The sequence below is a fragment of the Neodiprion fabricii genome, chromosome 6, assembly GCF_021155785.1.
Source record: "Neodiprion fabricii isolate iyNeoFabr1 chromosome 6, iyNeoFabr1.1, whole genome shotgun sequence".
Taxonomy (NCBI): Eukaryota; Metazoa; Arthropoda; class Insecta; order Hymenoptera; family Diprionidae; genus Neodiprion; species Neodiprion fabricii.
Window position 1 is genome coordinate 1,035,074 of NC_060244.1, and position 18,574 is coordinate 1,053,647.

Here is an 18,574-nt window from a genome sequence, read left to right on the forward strand (position 1 = left end):
GGAAAAAAAAAATTAAAAAGAAACGAGTGCAATTTCCGATATAGTGTTGCGTATTACCATGAGCACGTAACGTATAACGGCGATATGGACGCTGTACCATTGATTGTAAAATGAAAAACAACATGGATCAGGTCTGGGCGAAATTTCCATAACGGTTGTCTATGCGCGAGATGGACGGTGAAAAATGGTTCTAGCGCTTAACGAAAATTGATGGTGTTGCAATTACTATCGGGTACGCAAACAGAAACCTGCACCCTCCTTTCATCCCTGTGCTGCGGATGTAATGCTCGGAAAGTGACTAATCGCTAAATGGCGGGAAAACGAAAAGGGATCCACTTTGTGGAGGATCCTTTTTTTTTTCGAATACAGCTTTGTCGCCGTTTCATTATTTTTTATTTTTATTTTTATTTTTCTTCATTTTCTTTCGAACTTCGGTACGATTTTCCTATAGAATACGCAGCGTATATTTTCGAGGAATAAATTCGAGTCGAGCGTTGATCGTGAGTTTTGTGTAACAGAGCTCAAGAATTCATTGTTGTTTTATATTTTTGTTTCTCATTTTCCGTAGAGTTATTTGTATATACCGTAGATTAAATTCGTGAAAATGGAAAATGACGCGCGGTCACGACGAACACTGACAAGAATAAAGAGTGATGGAAATTGGTAAATCCACGTCACAATTCGTCGACGGACGATGCAGATATAATATATCAACGGGGCTTGATCAGCGTCACGTCCGACTGAAATATCCCGCTGACAAATGCCGTCAGTCAAAATTTCGCCGTCGGACGACATTAGATATTAAGGTAAGCGTACCAGTTATTGACCCTGTCCCAGTTATTGAATTTTTTTGGCTTATCTGTTTAATCCTTAGTTCTAAAATTACCTAAAAAATAAATTTCTAAACTCTCACCTTCCAGCAATTGGTTTTCGTCATCGAGAAATTTACGGTTTGTACCCTCAATTTACAACTTTGGCGAGTAAAAGGTTTCATAACTGGTACATTTACCTTATGACGGACCCGCGCAGAGCTGCAGCTATAATCGCAGTTTCTCCTACACTTGTGATTCTCTTCGGCTTCTGCAGTAAAATCCAAGCTGCAGGCTAAAATTCCGGTTCGTTAGACGAGAGCGTTTTCCCGGATATTATTCAAGGATCAAGGGGGAGGGGTGAATTTTCCCGTCCGTTATTCAACCAACGAATGGGAACATTTCCATCCGACGGCTTTTCTCGTCGAAAGGAATAACGAAAATTCAATTTTAAATTCCCGTGTTTGCAACGTTGGAACTAATAATTTTTACTATTCCCTTTCGCGGCAAACGGCGGGATGGAATCGCGCCGAGAAAAGGATTGCTGAATATTCCAACAGGCTTTTTCACTATTCTCTCGCGAAAATTACAACGTTAATATTACACACCCCGATCCGTGTTTCTATATTATATGACATACAGGCTGCATCTCGACCTCTCACTGCAGCCACGTCCAGTTATTGATTTCTCGCGGTGTGCTAACGCTAATGTGATTTCGAAGCCAAACCGTACGGGGCTAATTGAAACCGTAACCCCTTAGGAATCCCACTGCATCCTGCAGGGATCACGCCTGCATTTTTTCTCCGCTCCAACGGTTGCAATCACCGTTCAAACACCGCGTTCGTGATAGAAATAAAAAATATCTACAATTTGTCAATCGTTCTAAGATCTCGCGACAAATTCCGACCACGAAACGATCGTGATTGAGATCTGGAATCACAGTCCCCCGAATCCCACAATTTCTGAAAACCTTCGTTCAACAAAGTCTAATTTCGTGTTTAATCGTGATTACGAATATGCTGTATATATGTATATTAACTTTGACACGTCACTCCGTCGAACTCCAGAGTCATTCGCTCAAATTTTCACCCATCGTCTCTCGCTGAAATAAAAAAATCTGTGAAACGCCTCGTGCCGATCGTTTTTCTCCTGGGAAAAGCGTGAGGAGGGAGGCGCGCCTGAGATTGAATTTGCTGAATTTCATCCCCCAGGAACTGCAGCGGCGGCTCGACCAGACGCTCGGTAAGCCGGGGAGTTACTTGGCGGGAATCGACCGGGCGGGAAACGTGAAGCCGATGACCATCGGGGCCCGTCTCTACCGTGTGGAGCAGCAGGTTGGTACCAGAAATCGGCGATCGGCGTCAACCCGACGCTTGGCGCTACCTGGGAACCCGTCCGGTAACTCGTTTCGCCCAACGACGAGTCTCGCCTTTCTCTCGGCTCGATCCCCGGCGAATTTCCCTCGCGCAATAATTATGCAAGACGCGCGGTGTTCGCGGATTTGCCGAAATTCGAAGCGCGGGCTCGAAACCGCAGCCGCTACGTTCTGGGCGAGGAAATAATTAATCCGGGCCGAAAGCCGCGTGTTCGCCAAACCGCATATCCCGCCGATGTATCGCATTAACTCCGCATCGCGAGTTGCAGCCGAGTCGAGTCCGCGTGCTAACATCAACCGCTCAACGTGTACGCGACGCGTTTGCAATATTGCAGCCGAACCCGGTTCCTGAGACCATTAAACCTCAGGCTCCGTGGAAACTGGTGGAAACGTGCGTAAATATTCGCCCGTGTGCGTCGCGGGGACGTTTTGATAGCGCGCCGAGGTTTAATATCGCGCCTAGATTAAAACCGGCGCTTAAACTAACCGCCGTCGATCGTAATAATCGTAAATACTCGGCCCGCCGCGACGCCGTCCGTATTTATATCGGTTAGGACACCGAGATTCCATTCCCCGCACGGGGTGTGCAAACGACAAAGACGTCGCTTGAATTTTGTTGCTGGATATTTTATCTTACCTTTACAGAATTTTTTCATTGAACAAGGAAAGAGTTTTGCGTCACACCAGTTTTGTAAGTGTAGTTTTGAGAAAAACGTGTTTAAAGTTTTGACAAGTAAAAACTTTACGCGACTTAAATGACTTTACGGCTAATCAGCGATTCCAGCGCCATGCGACGAGCCTTCGGATTCTTTGGAAAGTTCATTTTCGAGCTTCTTTAGAAAATATTGAGCTCCCGCGCTGCTGAAGAACCAATCGCGCCTCATCAAAAAGAGATTCGAATCTAGTTCCGCGCACTGGAATTTAGACTTTTGATAGGTTATACCAACATTTTGTTGGACAAAACACTTTTCGCCTTTTTTAGGCAGCCAAAGGTATCTCCCCCCTTAAATCTTCACACTCCGAAAGTTGCTGTCCAACTCGGGTTACGGCGTTTCGTTACTTACAACCATTTCTGCGCCGATATCGTGGGTTGTAACGTGTACGAAGAAGTTCCAAATCGTCTAATGCGATTCCTCGTTTTCACAACTCGCAACGTTACGCTTCGGATTGAACGAACGCTCGTAAACCTCCGAGACACCGCTGTCTGCGAGGCTAACGACGAATCAAATATCCGTCAGACTTTGCGCAGGTCGATATTCGAAGTTCGAAGTTGAACGGAAACGGGGCGGCTATACACACGACAATGCGATACCGTTTGCCCACCACCTGAAACTTGAACCGCCAAACTTAAATCGCGTGTTTCGAAACTCTGTAGACCGTGCAGCTCTGGTCTGTTCACTCGTCAAGTCTTCAAACTTCATTATGAACGGCCTCCGGGCATTTTCCGAGGGTAAACAACTAGATCAGTTCGTTACGGCGATTGCGGTTCGAGGAACTTCGAAGAATCTACCATCGGTGTCAGGATGGGAGTAGGGAATACGGTAAATGAAACAAACAAAAAAAAACAACAAATCAGGCGAGAAATCGAGAGTTTCTCGTTCGTATAATCGGTAGACCGTCGACGGATCGAACTTCGGAGAGTGCCCGAGTATTTCCCTCGTCGTGCGAACAGGCTGTAGGTAAATAGGTACCCCTGCTATCGCCGGGTTTTGGGTCTTGACACCTTGAGCGAGTTCAACAAACCATTGAACGGCGCTGAGTAGCGTGTTCCCCGACTCCCGGAGCCTTCCGTTTCCCAACCAGCTCATTCCGCGACCTCTTATGCCGGTCCCCGCGCTGTACGATGCATCGGTAGGTATAAAAGAAAAAGAGAAACGGCCGAGGGAGAGAGGGATAAGGATGAGGGGGAAAGGGAGAGGGAGGACGGGAGGCGGATTGCATTGACGCGAATTTTTCGTTTTCGCCGCAGCTGTCGGTGATGGACAAAAAGATGGACCAGCTGGTGTACGTGCTGAACGCAGTGGCGCACAAGCAGCAAATCCCATTGAGGAGCATAGAGGACGACGTCTAACGGCGGGCCGCCTCGGCGTCGGGATTCGCGGCGCCCGTACTCTCCGCGACGTCGTCCCTCTCGTCTTCGGCCGCGCTGAGCTTTAAAGCTCCCTCAACGCCGCCGGAAGCGCTCGTCTTGCCGAAGCTCACCATCACCAACGTCACGCCGGATATGCTGAGCCAGGGCTTCTGACCGACCGACTCGTTGTTTCTGCAACCGCGCACCTCCGCCTGCTGCAACCTCTGAGAAATATCCGTTTCCTGGCTGCCTTTATCCGGCGAGGATTATTTCAGGGGGACGAGGAATCCGCCTGCCGGGAGATAAAAATCTCCCTGATTTATCATACAATTTATTACTCTCGTAATGATCTTTTGCTTCTTTGCGAGCCTCGTTGGACCGACGGCGGCGGAAGTCGAGTTAATTTTTTTTTTCATTTTATATTCTTCGCATTACCGTATACCTGTTTGAACGTTTTAATGTTACAGGTCTGACTGTATTATTTTTGGCTGTGTGCTGATGCGTGTTTTTCCTTTTTTTTTTTTTTTTGTCGCAACTTTTCCGTCGCAATCGAACGTTTCGATATGAACGAATAAACGAGAACAAAAACGACAATTACAGCAAGAAGGAAAAGATGACGGATAAAAATAAAAAAAAAAAAAAGAAACGTTTCTTTCACGTTGTAAATAAGGTTTTACGCACACGAACAATATGATATACATACACATAGGCATATATATATATGTGTGTATGTATGTATAACATACACCGTAGCGATTTCATCGCGTAATATATTAGCATACATGATAATATGTATATTGTATATATATATATAATATACCGATGCACAGATTGACTTGCTGTATGAAGAAGAAGCAGGTGGTTATCGTTTGTCATCGCGGAGGTAAAAGTTATAGAACAGCCTGTTTCAAGAAAAGAAAAAAAAAAAAAAAAACGGAGAGTACAGTTGAAACCGAGCTTGACGAGCTCGATTTAATGCAGCAGTAGACGTAAAACGAATTAAATGACCTAAAGAGTAAATTAATAATAAAATAAATAAACCGACTACTTTATTATAAAAATAAAGACAAAAAAATTATACATAGGTATATATATATATATATATACATATATATATATATATGAAGAAATTCGTCTTAGTGACAGGCGAGGAGGCACCCTTCCATTATCTAATAATCACATCACTGCGCGAGAATTTAATTCTATTTTTTTTCCTGCGACGTACGTGCGTAAGTGAGTTTCTGTACCACTATACGTATATGTGTATATAATTATTATACATATTATATATACAAACGGTCTATATTACAATACTTGGAAACGATACACTGGCCTGCATAAAATTCGTACACGTGTAGATAGCAACGTACACAATGAAAAACAATTAATTTAAGTAGTGTACATTTCGAACAAACAGGTAGATAAATTTAAGCTGTGCAAAAGAAAAAATTGAAGATTCTTTAGATGGTGTTGCACGCTGTTGCTTCGGTCTTTCGGAGATATTTTTCGTAATATTAAATATGATAATGATAATAACAGTAGTAACGATAATAATGACACTGATAAAGATAATAATAAATGTAACGGTATGATTATTAAATGAACGGGAAAGAGGAAGTAAGAAAACTTTAGTCGAGTATAAAATAAAATAAGCTAAAAATAAATTCACTCGCGAAACCTCCGTTGGTTCTGCTGGTCGTGGATCAAAAATTCGTTCGCCGTAACGTTTCTGATGGGAACAGGAAATAAGTCGGAAGATTTCTTTATTATTTTTCGCGATACTTGTGAACTTGGGGAGAAATGAGAGAATGAAGTGGTCGTTACTTTTTAATACCACGGTCGAGGACGGTATTGTTCTTTGTAATAAAAATTTGATACGTGAAAAAGGTGGATGTGTTTTAATCGGTTGAAACTCGAGGGTATTTAAAAAAAAAAAAAGGAAGATACAACGTTTAAATAATGAGTATAAATAAAATCTCGTTGATACGTCTTGTAAATTTGTGAATAAGGCATAGCGATTAATCAATTCGATTATTAAATACGGAAACTACGTAAACATTACGGATAAATAAATGATATAGATAATATTTCATAACCTCGTTCTTTTTTTTTGAATATTTAAATTCCAAAATAGCGTGATTAAAATAATTCTTCTTTAACACTGAAAAATCATCTGCAGTCGCGATAAAATTTATATGTATAAGTATCGTAAAATCGCGAGGAAGCTGTTGAGGGTATTTTTAGTCACACAGCTTAACGATAGAAAATTATAGCCTGTATAAATACTGTTAGGGTCCAAAAAATATACCTGTATTCAAACAATTTTCATTGTTATAGAGCCTTACTATTTCGTGGATCGAAAGCTGGAGGTAGGTACTTTGGAAAATTCCGATTCGGCGCGGCGTTTGATTCGACAGAGTTGCGGGCGGGGTGCCGGTAACGACGAAAATAATAATTCAACGTCACGCGTGACGTGAGATAAGAGGGAAAAAGAGGGAAATGATACAATGCGTGGATAACATCTCGGTGAAAATTCATGCACCTCGACAATTTGCAAAAATTACTCTTCGTTCCATTGGCTGCAGTGAAAAATACGATACACAGAGCGGTGGAAGTGATAAAATGTTTCGACGAGTTGTCTCCGCGTAGTAATTAACGGGACGCGTGGCGATGCAGGATAATAATAAGATTAATAAGAAGAAGAAAATTGAGTCGATAGTTGAATAGCCGACGACGTACGCGGTGTTAGGTATTACCCGAGTGAAAGTGCGAACGTGTGCCATTACCAATTTGAAAATTCAACCGTAACGAGGCTCGAAGAGACAGCGCGCGATGCTGTAGGTGACTAGTTAGAGCACTCACCGCCTATTTATTACCGATGTATAATAAATAAAACCGCCTTTACGGAGACTAGCTGCACTGCTCTTGCGCTAATCGCACTCTGAGGAGAAATCATAATTGAACCGTAACCCGGTATGCGCCTGAGTGCCGAACCATTTCTCACATACAGTGCACAATAACGTGCTTTGCGACCAACCTTGTCGACCTATTTTTATTCAATTTTTCAATTTTTCATTCGAATTTTTCCGAATTGTATCACGCGCTCCAACAATCGTCAAGTTACGACTATACCGCGGATCGATCGTGAAATGGAAAGAGAGAGGCGTCGTAAATTAATTTGGGTACGGAGAAAGAGGAGAGAAAAAATGTCGGATTGATAGACGGGCGTGTCGAATCAAACGCTGCGAGTACTCAAATCGACTCCGGCATGGCGTTACGCCGAATACACGCATGTAATAAATATTAATTACGGTGATTTAGGGGGGCGTTCTAAAGCTTTGTACGCGCACGTCGACGTTGGAAGACGAACAGGAACAATGAAAAAGATGGATAAATTTCGGTGCTACGAGAATCGCATAAATTGTTGGAAATGTATCGTCTGGCGACAATGATTGTGCGCCGCGTTTGAAACTTTGGAAACACGTCGAGCATCACGACGAATGATTACAAGAAGTATTTACGAAGGGCTGGAGTAGGTCGCTAAATTCGCAAGAGAACAATTTCAAGCTCGTATCGATCTGTTGTCATTTTGCCAGTCTAGGCATTCGATGGACCTGCGGATTAATCCTCCGTTGTAAACAAAGTTCGAAGACGACAGTTTCATTCTCAGTCGATACTCCGACTGTGATACGAGAATCACGCGTCGAAGTTTTCTTACAGTCAACGCGAAACGAGGAGTGAAGGTTTTGACTAAGCATTTTTTTCTTCTCTCAAATACCGAGGCGATTTTCTCCGAGGTTTAATTGAAAAATGTGCTGCGGACAATCAGATCAATTAACAATGATACCGATAATTTGCAACGGGTAAAACGAATTGGTGAAATGTCGTGAAATGTGAAGAATGTCGATTGATCATATTTATGCCTTGAAATTGCGTTTTACGGGAATATTCGCGATAAGAATAACGGAGCAATACGTATTTTACGCGGAATAATTTAAGAACACTTGTATGTAGGTATGTCTAATCTCGAAATCAATCGCGCGTCGTGTCGAGTCGTTTAAAAGCAAAAAGTTCGCGTGTCGTGCCGAATTTCACAACTTCTCAACGAATGGTGAGTCACTTTTTACATTCCCTTTGTAAAAATATTTTACCTAGGATATTTACTGTTAAATGCGCGTTAAATACTTTGGTGCCTCTCACTCGTTCTCAAATTATCTTACTATATATATATATATTATTTATAAAATACGTGGAATTCGCAGCTGGATGATGAAAGAAGGGGAATAAAAAAAGGGCGGGAGGGGGGGGAGGGGGGGTCCGTGAATTTCGTAAGTCGATATGATCGACTCTGTACATAAATCCGTATGTTTAATTAAGAGTCTTTTCTCTAATTAAAAATGCTTGATTATTTTCAAGTTTGACGAAGATATTATTGGAACGAAATTCGAGAGAGGCTGTTTCGCAGAGCGTGTTGCCTCTCAATTTTTGTCGTTAATTCCTTTTAAGCCCACCGACGTTCGAAAGTTTGCTTCTTCCACCAAATTGACACCCTAATTGCGTCTTGCCATCCGCAATGCCAGCCTCGGAATCACCAATTAGGAAACCAGTGTCCACATTTACTCCTACGCGTGCTCACTGCGTACATACATACACGACGTACATTGTCCATAGTTTTGTAGCCAAGGTCGGAAAGGGAAACGTTCGTAACGCGTGTAATTTTTTTCCTCCATTTATTTTTTATCTCCTTGTTTATTCACTAATTAACGGAGAAACGCTTTGTTGGATAATTTATACACACATACGGTACCTACAAAGTATCCTATACCGCGGTTAGAGTTAAAGTTGAGGTCGTAAAGTAAAAAAATACTGCCACGTTGTGCGCGATGTTGAATTATGTTGTTGACTTTATTTATGTTGAAACGAAGGTCAGATATATAATATACGATCGTCTCTGATACAGATATCAAAGTTGTGGAACGACATTCGACTGAAATATGTATTGTTAGATAAATTACACCGCTCGCAAAAATATAATATTAATCGCTTGTCAAATTATTATTATTATTATTATTATTATTATTATTATTATTATTATTATTATTATTATTATTATTATCATCATTATACACAATTGTTGAACACACCGCGGAACATTAACAAAACGGTATAAATTATATTCGCCCGGATTTATATTGTTCAAAATTTACGGTTACGTAGCGAATTGTTTCTACAAATGTATATTATATAGGTAGGAATATTCTCTCTATCTAGTCACGATGACTGCGATATTATAGTTATTTGTCGTATGCTTTAATATATAAATAATGATAATACTCTCGACAATGATAATATCTTACTATACTCATGGAGCAAGTAGCGTTCGCGAATCGGCCGAATATATATGTATATATATATATATCTTAATATATATATATATACACATTAGAGTGAAATGCGCGTCTATTACAGGGTGGCTGAAATAAAAAATCCGTTTCATTTTTCTTCGTCTCTCTCATCACTCGCTTCGACGGTTCTTTCGGTGTGAAATCGAAGTTTCCAAAATCTAACAGTGATCAGGTATATTTGAAAGTAAACGAGGTTGGTTCGCCGGATTCATTCAGGGGGACGAAGAATGATACGAAATTTTTTTTTTACCCACTCCGTTCTATAAGCGTGAATATATTCATAGTAATAGCGATAAATCTTGAAACATTACGGATTATTATATTTACGCGTCATCTCGATTAAGGTACAACTTTGTCGCAGTTATAACAGTAATAATAATAAAACGACAACAAAAACAACAACAACAACAGCAACAACAATAATAATAATACCGGTTATAGTAAAATTAATAATAAAAAGAATAATAACAATAATGAGCGTAATATAAGGAAAAGGATAAAACGAGAATAAGCTGACGATTAAATATTGTACAATGGAAATAATTGCATGGGAATAAAATGAAATTAGGTAATGCATTAAACTTAAATCTGTATAAATAAATATAGTAAATTACTGAACAAAAGCTCTGCTATCCAGAGCCTAGAATGTGATAACACGTGACCTATACTTATAAAATATTTATGCAGTATATATGATTGTACGAATTCGTTGGTTAATTGTTTAATTAGCTCATGACGATCAACTATAATATATTGCGGTAAGGAAGTGAAGTTTTCATCCGAATCACGTGATTGCCTCTCTCATAATTAGTGAAAAAAAAAAATTAAAAAAAAAAAGAAACACGATCTGCAGAATTCCAGAGGTTTCCGAAAAATATATCCCGATGAAATTATTGCGGGTACATTAATCAACTTGCCCTCAATTTAATTTCAAATTAACTGGAAACGTCTGGCGATTTCTCAATGGATGTACTATGTAAAATATTGACTATTGTAAATTTCGAATTTGGTAGGTAGCTTGATAAGTAGTTCGAGTAGTTCGAGGTTGAGGTAGGAACGTGACGATAAAAGTAAGAAACAAAAAACTCACGTATCTATTGAAGTTTTCGATACCGTGCACGAACGTAGCTAACATTGAGCGAATTATTCTTTTTCTATTGCTCTTGCCTTTCTCATTGTTACCATTCCGTTCGACAAGTTTGTAACAAACATTGTGCGTATTATAACTCGTCTTAAATATAAAATGTTTCACGATTCGGTAACTATATGTATAATATTTAGTAGAGGGACGAGAAGCTTAAATCTCAAATTTCTGTCGTGCCTAATTTAAAGTGAAACTTTTTCTATGCGCAATAGCGAACGTAAAAATTAATACATTACCATTATTACTATACATATATTATATATATATATGTATATATATATATATATATATATATATATATATATATATATATATATATATATATATATATATATATATACATATATATATACTGTTATTTAAACGATACGATTAATAATTTATTCGTAATAATTAAGTACAATTACTATGTATGCATGTATAATATTGTGTGTATACGATATACATACATATATAATAATACCCTTATCTGCAATTCCTGCATATATATATATATATATACATACAATATAAAATCGCTGTAGCGAATAAGTGGCGTCGCATGTACAACGTTGACTTAAAATGAGCGTTTGCAAGAAGATGCATAAATGTGGTTTGAAAGTCAGAGAAAAAAGTAGAAGAAAATAAAATTGAATAAAAAACGAAAGAGCGGAAAAATTGCGAAAAAAAAGGTAAAGAATTTATGAAAATGTAAAAACAATTACTATACTTTCTGGGCTCAAGAACCCTTATACCGCACCTGAAGAATTGGAAAATGGCAGAACGCGGCCCCTTCGCGTCTTTTTTAAACTTCTTTCAAATTGGAAAGAATACTCTTTGCGTGAAGTAGCGAAAAAATTATTGATTTTGTTTGATTCTTACACCGCATTCGCGTAGGGAATTCAAATGAATCGATTTAGCAATGTCTGAAATAATATACATAGTATATAGGTATATATCATACATATGAAGGAAGGAATTCTAAGTTTGAAAGAAATTTTCGAAAGCGGGAAAGCCGGGCACGTTACGTGCCTATACTTATTAATGGGGGGAAAAAAAAATGATTAATTAATAAATTAACTATAGATCTAAATAAAAATTATACATAAAATAATATTTCGATTATATAGGAAGCAAGCAAGCAATCTGGACCAATCGTGTATTTTCTAAATTTCGACAATTTATCAAACGTACTTAACAATATTATCCAATAACGAAAACGGTGCGTGTAAATATACGCGCATGTACACACGCAGTGTTATACAGACATGATAATCGGTATAGCGAAAATTTTTTTCCATCTCGACTATATCTATAATATACTATCTCTACGCGGTGAATAATTGATCGACTTCTGTTTATTTATTTATTTTTTTTTTTAACATCAATTTCACTCGATGCTCTATCTGGATAAGAATATCGTTCGTTATACGTCGAGCATACATTGACAGAGATGGGGGAGAGAGAGAGAAAACGAAAAAACGATACAAGGCTAGACTGTCGTGATCGAACTATATAACGTGTCAGATATATGGGAGTGTGAAATATGTTAAAGCGGGGGAAGAAATCACATGTGAATTACGTCACAGACTTAGACCATACGAAATAAGGCCTTCGCTGAAATAACGCCCACGAAAGATGATATTCAACGGTTGATCTCGATAGCAATACATACATACATTCGTTGAGTACATAAATATTTACAAGTCTCATTAACGACTGCCTGACAAGAGTCGAGAATGACGGAGACTGTAGTGAAGTTTAACGCGGGATAATCTGTACATAAGAAAAAAGTAACGAAGAAAAACTATTTCCTCACAGTACACGATGATCTTTAATAATTGTACGATTGACCAAACCTACCGACCTTATTTCTTAAGCAACAATCAACTTTTCGAATCTAAATACCAGCAAATATGAAAGACCAAATTATATTCCTATATAATAAAAACCGTAGCTGATCTACATCTATAAATACATTTAAAAAAAAAATAATATATATATATCTATATACATACATATTATACATATGTACTACAATTCGTATATATATCCTATGTATACGATACATTGTATTATAAATACGTCAGTATGTATATTTTCTGACGAATCTTTAAATTGATCGACACAATGTTGACTCCGTTCAAAATTAATTTTTACTACTTTTCACCGTTTTTTTTAATTTTGTTTTTATTTTTTTTTTTCTTTTGTAAATCTCTTTTTCTCATTACCTTTTCCATTTCTCTGCGCGACGAAATGCGTCCCGCGACGTGTATAAAAGATAATATATAAAAAGATAAATATAAGATCGTCGAAGAGGGTTTTGAAGAGTTTATACATATAACGTAGCGTATGTAAGTAACGTTAATCGTCTAATTCTGATGATTAATATTGAACTACTTGTGCGATGGAAAACAATTAAAAACACTTCTTGAAGCTAGAAAAATATAAAAAAAAATTTAAAAAAAAAAACAAAAAAAAAAAGACGAAAACACAACTCAACCATATCACCGTAGTTGCCTATACTAGCCACTAGTAGTGTCTCGTCGATACGTTATCGATATCGACCTGTCGAATTAGCCGCAAACGTTCGCCGCAATTTAGATGAATTCAGAAGACACACGTCCGCGCATGCTCGGCCTGTAATTATATTCACACGCGTCGTATTAGATATTACATGGTCAAGTTATTATACCTACGTATTCAATATGCCGTGTTCCAGGATGCATAAAAAGAGAGAACTGAATTAAGGGGGGAATAACAAGTTTATCAAAATACCGCGAGCGTTCGCGGCTAGATGAAGAACTCTGTTCCTTACGACTATTATACATATTATACCTACCGTACGATACAAAGTTATCAATAATAATAATAATAATAATAATAATAATAACAATAATTATAATGATAATATGAATAATAACAATACAACACAAATAATAAAATATCGTTTGCTAATAAATTATTACTATCACAACCTATATTATTAAATAATATAATTATAGTGCGATAAATACTATACATATATATAATACATACATAATATACAGAAGCCTGTCAAATATTGTACATTTGCGACATCATTTCCTGTAATAACAATAACAATAATAATAATAATAATAATAATAATAACGGCGCTAGTGCTAACTGTAATATTATTGATAATGATAATACATAGTACTTATACGAACAGTAAAAATAATTATATATATATATATATATTTACATTATATTTGTATAATATATATATATAATTATCATTACGGCACGTATATAATACGATGGTAAGGTTCAATGTACCATGACTGCTATTAAGTTCTAAGCATACGATAAGGTCTGCTATCGTCGATTATTATCATCATCATCATCGAAGACAAGACGGTCGCCTGCACCTGCATCACGTAATTTCCTTTCTCGTCGACGATGGCATCTTCTCGTTTTATAGCATAATCGGTACATTGAGGTGTAGAGAAACGTTGATTGACCGCGATAGCGTAAACACTAAACATCGTACAAACATACCTGTATTATATATTAGCGATTCTCGCTTGTCGCAACTGCGTGTAGGTGAATTCAATTAGTCGATGCATTGAATTAAAATTAATATTATACGCAACTGTTATTAACAAATCCGAGAATAAGTCTTTATCGCTTTGCTCATGCGGCGCCTAGGAATATTTACCGGAGAAGTGGGTGTAAAGTGCATGTACGGCTTGGACCTTTCGGTTTATCTAGATTTTATTGCCTCCCTACAGCTGTGTGTGGGTGTGACACGTTATGTTATATTATTTTCACATGCACACGATATGCGAATTTGCATTCGATGACATTAAACGCGTTGGAGAAGGACAGTGTTACGTACGGTCACGTCGTTAATATCGCGTATAAAATTACCGATGATTCCTGCGTCTGCCGTTGTACGCAATTCGTTTAATGCCATTCAACGCTCTTCACTAATTGACAATTTCACATCACGATCTGTAATTATCTTTTAACACCGTCACGTCGCGTTGACCGCCGGTGTTACAGGGAAAAGGCGGCGTGGTTTTTTCTCTTAGCTTCAATTTCTTCAAACGTTCTTTTCTCCTTTTCTCCCGATCAACCGACATCCAGTGACGGATATTGTGTCAGGTTAATCTACGCGTACAGGCCTCGATAATTTGTCAGTACATCAAAAGGACCTTCTAATCCAATTAATTCATAGATAGCCAGCTGCCTCTGCTGTGCCGCTGTGTTCCAGCGTGTACACGTACACTTGTTGGGCAGCTTACAGGGTCGCATCGGAGATGAGATTGAGGACCGGGAGATAGAGTCGATAGGAGATGAAAAATTAACTCCGATAAGTCTGATAGGGAAGAATCTTCCACTAACCGTGCACGGCTATGGTCCCGTGGTACGGATCGGGTATGCATCGGGTATGCGGAGAAAATAAACGCCCCGCAGCGATAATTATCTCACAACGTTTGAAAGATACGCTCCGGTGCTCGTGCTCACGCCCTGCTGCATGTTATTATACTATATTGGAGAGAAAAATAAATAAATAAATAAATAAATAAATAAATAAATAAATAAATACCGACTCGCTCGCGAACGCTGGGGTAAAAATTGAATCAGCTGCAATGAAACTCGTGTTTCGCGAGCCCCACGCGTGGCCTGAAAATTATCGTCGTCGTGTGTCAGGCTACATGTGTTCGCTTGTCCGAATCATACCCCGGGAGTGATTTATGCCTCGCCGTTACGCGTCGTGTGACTTTCCACCGACCGAAAGACGACGAGGTGTTCGCGGGTCAACGTCGATCGATTATCCTCGTAAATTCGGGCTTTTCATCTCTCTCTCTTGTTCGAGTCTCTCGGTCGTCGGGGGTGTCCGTCGTTGAATTTTTCTCTCCGATCTTCCTCCTCCTCGTTTTCAAGGCGCACCTGCGACTCGGAGCCTGATTTCGAGTGCGTCCCTGGGTCGTCGTACACCTGCTCCTTCGCCTTATAACCTGTCCGGACACGGCGAGAGTCCCTCGGCTGCGTTTACCGCCGTCCTCCGGGTTTGTGCACCTCGCGGGGTTTCAGCCGCGGCTGTAACGGTGTCCCGTCTCTTTCTTCCTCTCCTCCACTCGACTCCGCTCAGCTCCTTTCTTCGTTCAGCTTACAGCTCGCAAGCTCGCCTCGCCTTTGCAGCAACGCTTGCTTGTCCGCCGCTCGTTCGAGGCCAGAAGAACGCGTCGGGCCGGGTCGGACCTTACAATTAGATTATATCTCGATGGAAGTGAAACGCCCACTAGGTACAACCGATATCTCGTCGACTCTACGTGTAACCGAGAGATACTCGCGACTTCGTATCTCGCGCGATTGTTACGTGCAACTGTACGATCTTTCGTTTCGCAAGAGAAAACACTCCTGGCCCGATCCCGGGACCGATCGCAACCGCGAATCCACCTCTGCGGAACGAAAACCGCAGACTCGAACCCGCTAGGGAATTATTGACGAAAATTACGATTCTTCTCGTGATTCTACCGCGACTTCGCGAGATTTAACAAACAAGCTAACGTGAATTTCGGGGTTTGGAAAATAATGGAGGATCGAGCTGCGGGACTACTTTTTTAAAAATAGAATATCGCGACGCTTCGAGTATCATTCGCTTATCCCTACAATGGATATCAAAACATTGATATCAGCGATTTGAAATTTATTTAAAGTGTCGGTGGTGATCGACTATCCCACGAAACGAAAAGCTTCTCACTTCGTGTCAATTTGATTGCACGGGGAGTGATTAGACGGTCGCGTAAAAAAGTTGAAAGAAAAACAAGCTTCCAACATGCTGATACCTCGAGGCAGAAGGATGTACCGGACTGATCTTTGTGGGGCTACCGTAGTAAAAAATTCCGGCAGTCGAAGAATGTCACGCAACAAAAGTGTTGCGGGAGGAGGAGGCTACACTTGAGAGTGAGAAAGAGAAAGACAGATATGTAGATAGATAGATGGATAGATAGATAGATAGATAGATAGGTAGATAGATAGATAGATAAGAAGATAGACGGACCAGCCAGTCAGCCAGTCATGTATATATATATAAATATTTGATGCATATAACGGACAATTACGAGGAACGAGGCATCTCCGGCTCGGTATGGCATTTTTATTTTGTTTTTATTTCTTTACTTTCAATTGCCGCAGTCCGCGCGACGCGTCAAAAACGAACGCTGTGATATTTCCTCGGGGGGCATTGAAACGCAAATCAGGGTCTTGGGTCACGTCAAAACTCGAGTCTCCCGTGGAGCTCGGAAGAGCCGAGCCAATGGTCAAGCTGGTGCTGACAATTGAGCGTAAGAGCAGCTAGAACCCGGTGAAAGAGCCTCGCGTCGACTCGTCTCGAGGAAAGTTCTTGCTGCGGGGTCAATTTGTCACGAAATCATCACGTGTCCAATCATTAGCCGGCTTCGGGCCCTCCGGCTCGTTCCTACTAACGCACTGCTCGGCCCTTCGCCCACGCTCCTTTGTACTTTACTTCCTCGAATATTTTACAACCTACGGACTACGGTCCAGTTTCACGTTGCGCTCTCTTAACGAGCAACGAGCTCGGCTAGGTATCCGTAATCGCGGATCTTCGTACGCGAGCCGATTTCTTGACGTCTATCAATGTGTACGACTGCAGCTGCACCGACCGGCGAGATAATTATTACACGGCAATCGCGTTATAAACGCAATTACGCAAAATCCGTTACGAAACGCCCGTAACGTGTCTGATGTTGGTCAGCGATAGTTAAAACCCATTTACACACATTTTTTGCCCCTGAGCGTGTGTGTGTGTGTGTGTGTGTGTGTGCGGGTTGCAGGATAATTCTTAGGAAACTTTGCCGTATCGATGCGGTAGCAAAGAATTCTATTGTAGGCCAGCTTCGAGTAGAAGAATTATGTATTCGGTTCAAGAAATTACTGTTCAAAAATGATAAATCTCTACCGGGGTTCGATTTTTTTCTTAAGATTGATGCATAGGTGCTCGCACCTGCGCGACTACAGGCGACCCTCCCCAAGTCGCCGGAGGTTGTTTGGGAACATTATTGGAAAGTGGTTAATTAAAACCGAACGATTCATTTGCGTAACCTGATAGACCTTAGCGATGAGTTATGTCCCGTAATTAAAATCATTCGGTCTAAATGCCGCTGTGCAAGTCTCAGCGCAACTTTCCCAACTATGATGATATTTTATCAACGTCTATATATATATATATATATACCGCTGGTTTAGGTAGGCTGCAGTTTAATGGTCCTTCTATATCTACCGGATAGTTTCGTAACTCAGTTTTCAATTTACTCAACTATCGATTACCCGATTTCGATCGACAAGAGCGGCCTGAATTTACTCGTCAACAATCGTCAAATCAAGCTGCTCTTAAGCCTAAGGTTTCTGCGATTTATGAAAAGTTCCGTGTACTTGAGTTTCAAGCGTTACGAACACGCTCGAAGTGAGTGTCAAACGAATGGCAGTTATCCGAGGTCCAGCCGTGGACTCGCGACTTCTAGAACCTAGCGTTTCAAATCACAGACAATCCCGAACATAGAATTAATAATAAAATACGGATATCTGCCTCGTCTGAAAGAAATTCCTCAAATTCCACTGGTGATAAATTTTCTCGTTCGCGGACGTTACGAATCAGTTTGCGTACGACGCACTCGGCGCAATCTTTGCGACGTGTATAGTCGATCGAGCGTACGATGTAAAGAAGTCGGAGCTCGTGCTGCCGCTTCTTTCTGCGGTGATTCGAATCAAGCTGAGATTCTTGACGAGGGCACGCATCCC

General features: G+C 40.0%; 1 protein-coding gene across 10 annotated transcripts in view; it reads left to right on the forward strand.

Annotated features, from left to right (window-relative positions):
- The window catches only part of LOC124185772 (potassium voltage-gated channel subfamily KQT member 1), a 99,398-nt gene extending 88,863 nt beyond the window's left edge, over positions 1-10,535 (forward strand). For all 10 annotated transcript variants that reach the window (XM_046576878.1, XM_046576876.1, XM_046576877.1 and 7 more), the window contains 2 exons: positions 2,021-2,143; positions 4,154-10,535. In XM_046576878.1, the coding sequence (XP_046432834.1) occupies positions 2,021-2,143; positions 4,154-4,255 (225 nt within the window). In that variant the 3' untranslated portion in view covers positions 4,256-10,535. The remainder of the gene's footprint in view (positions 1-2,020; positions 2,144-4,153) is intronic.
- Positions 10,536-18,574: the final 8,039 nt, after the last annotated feature.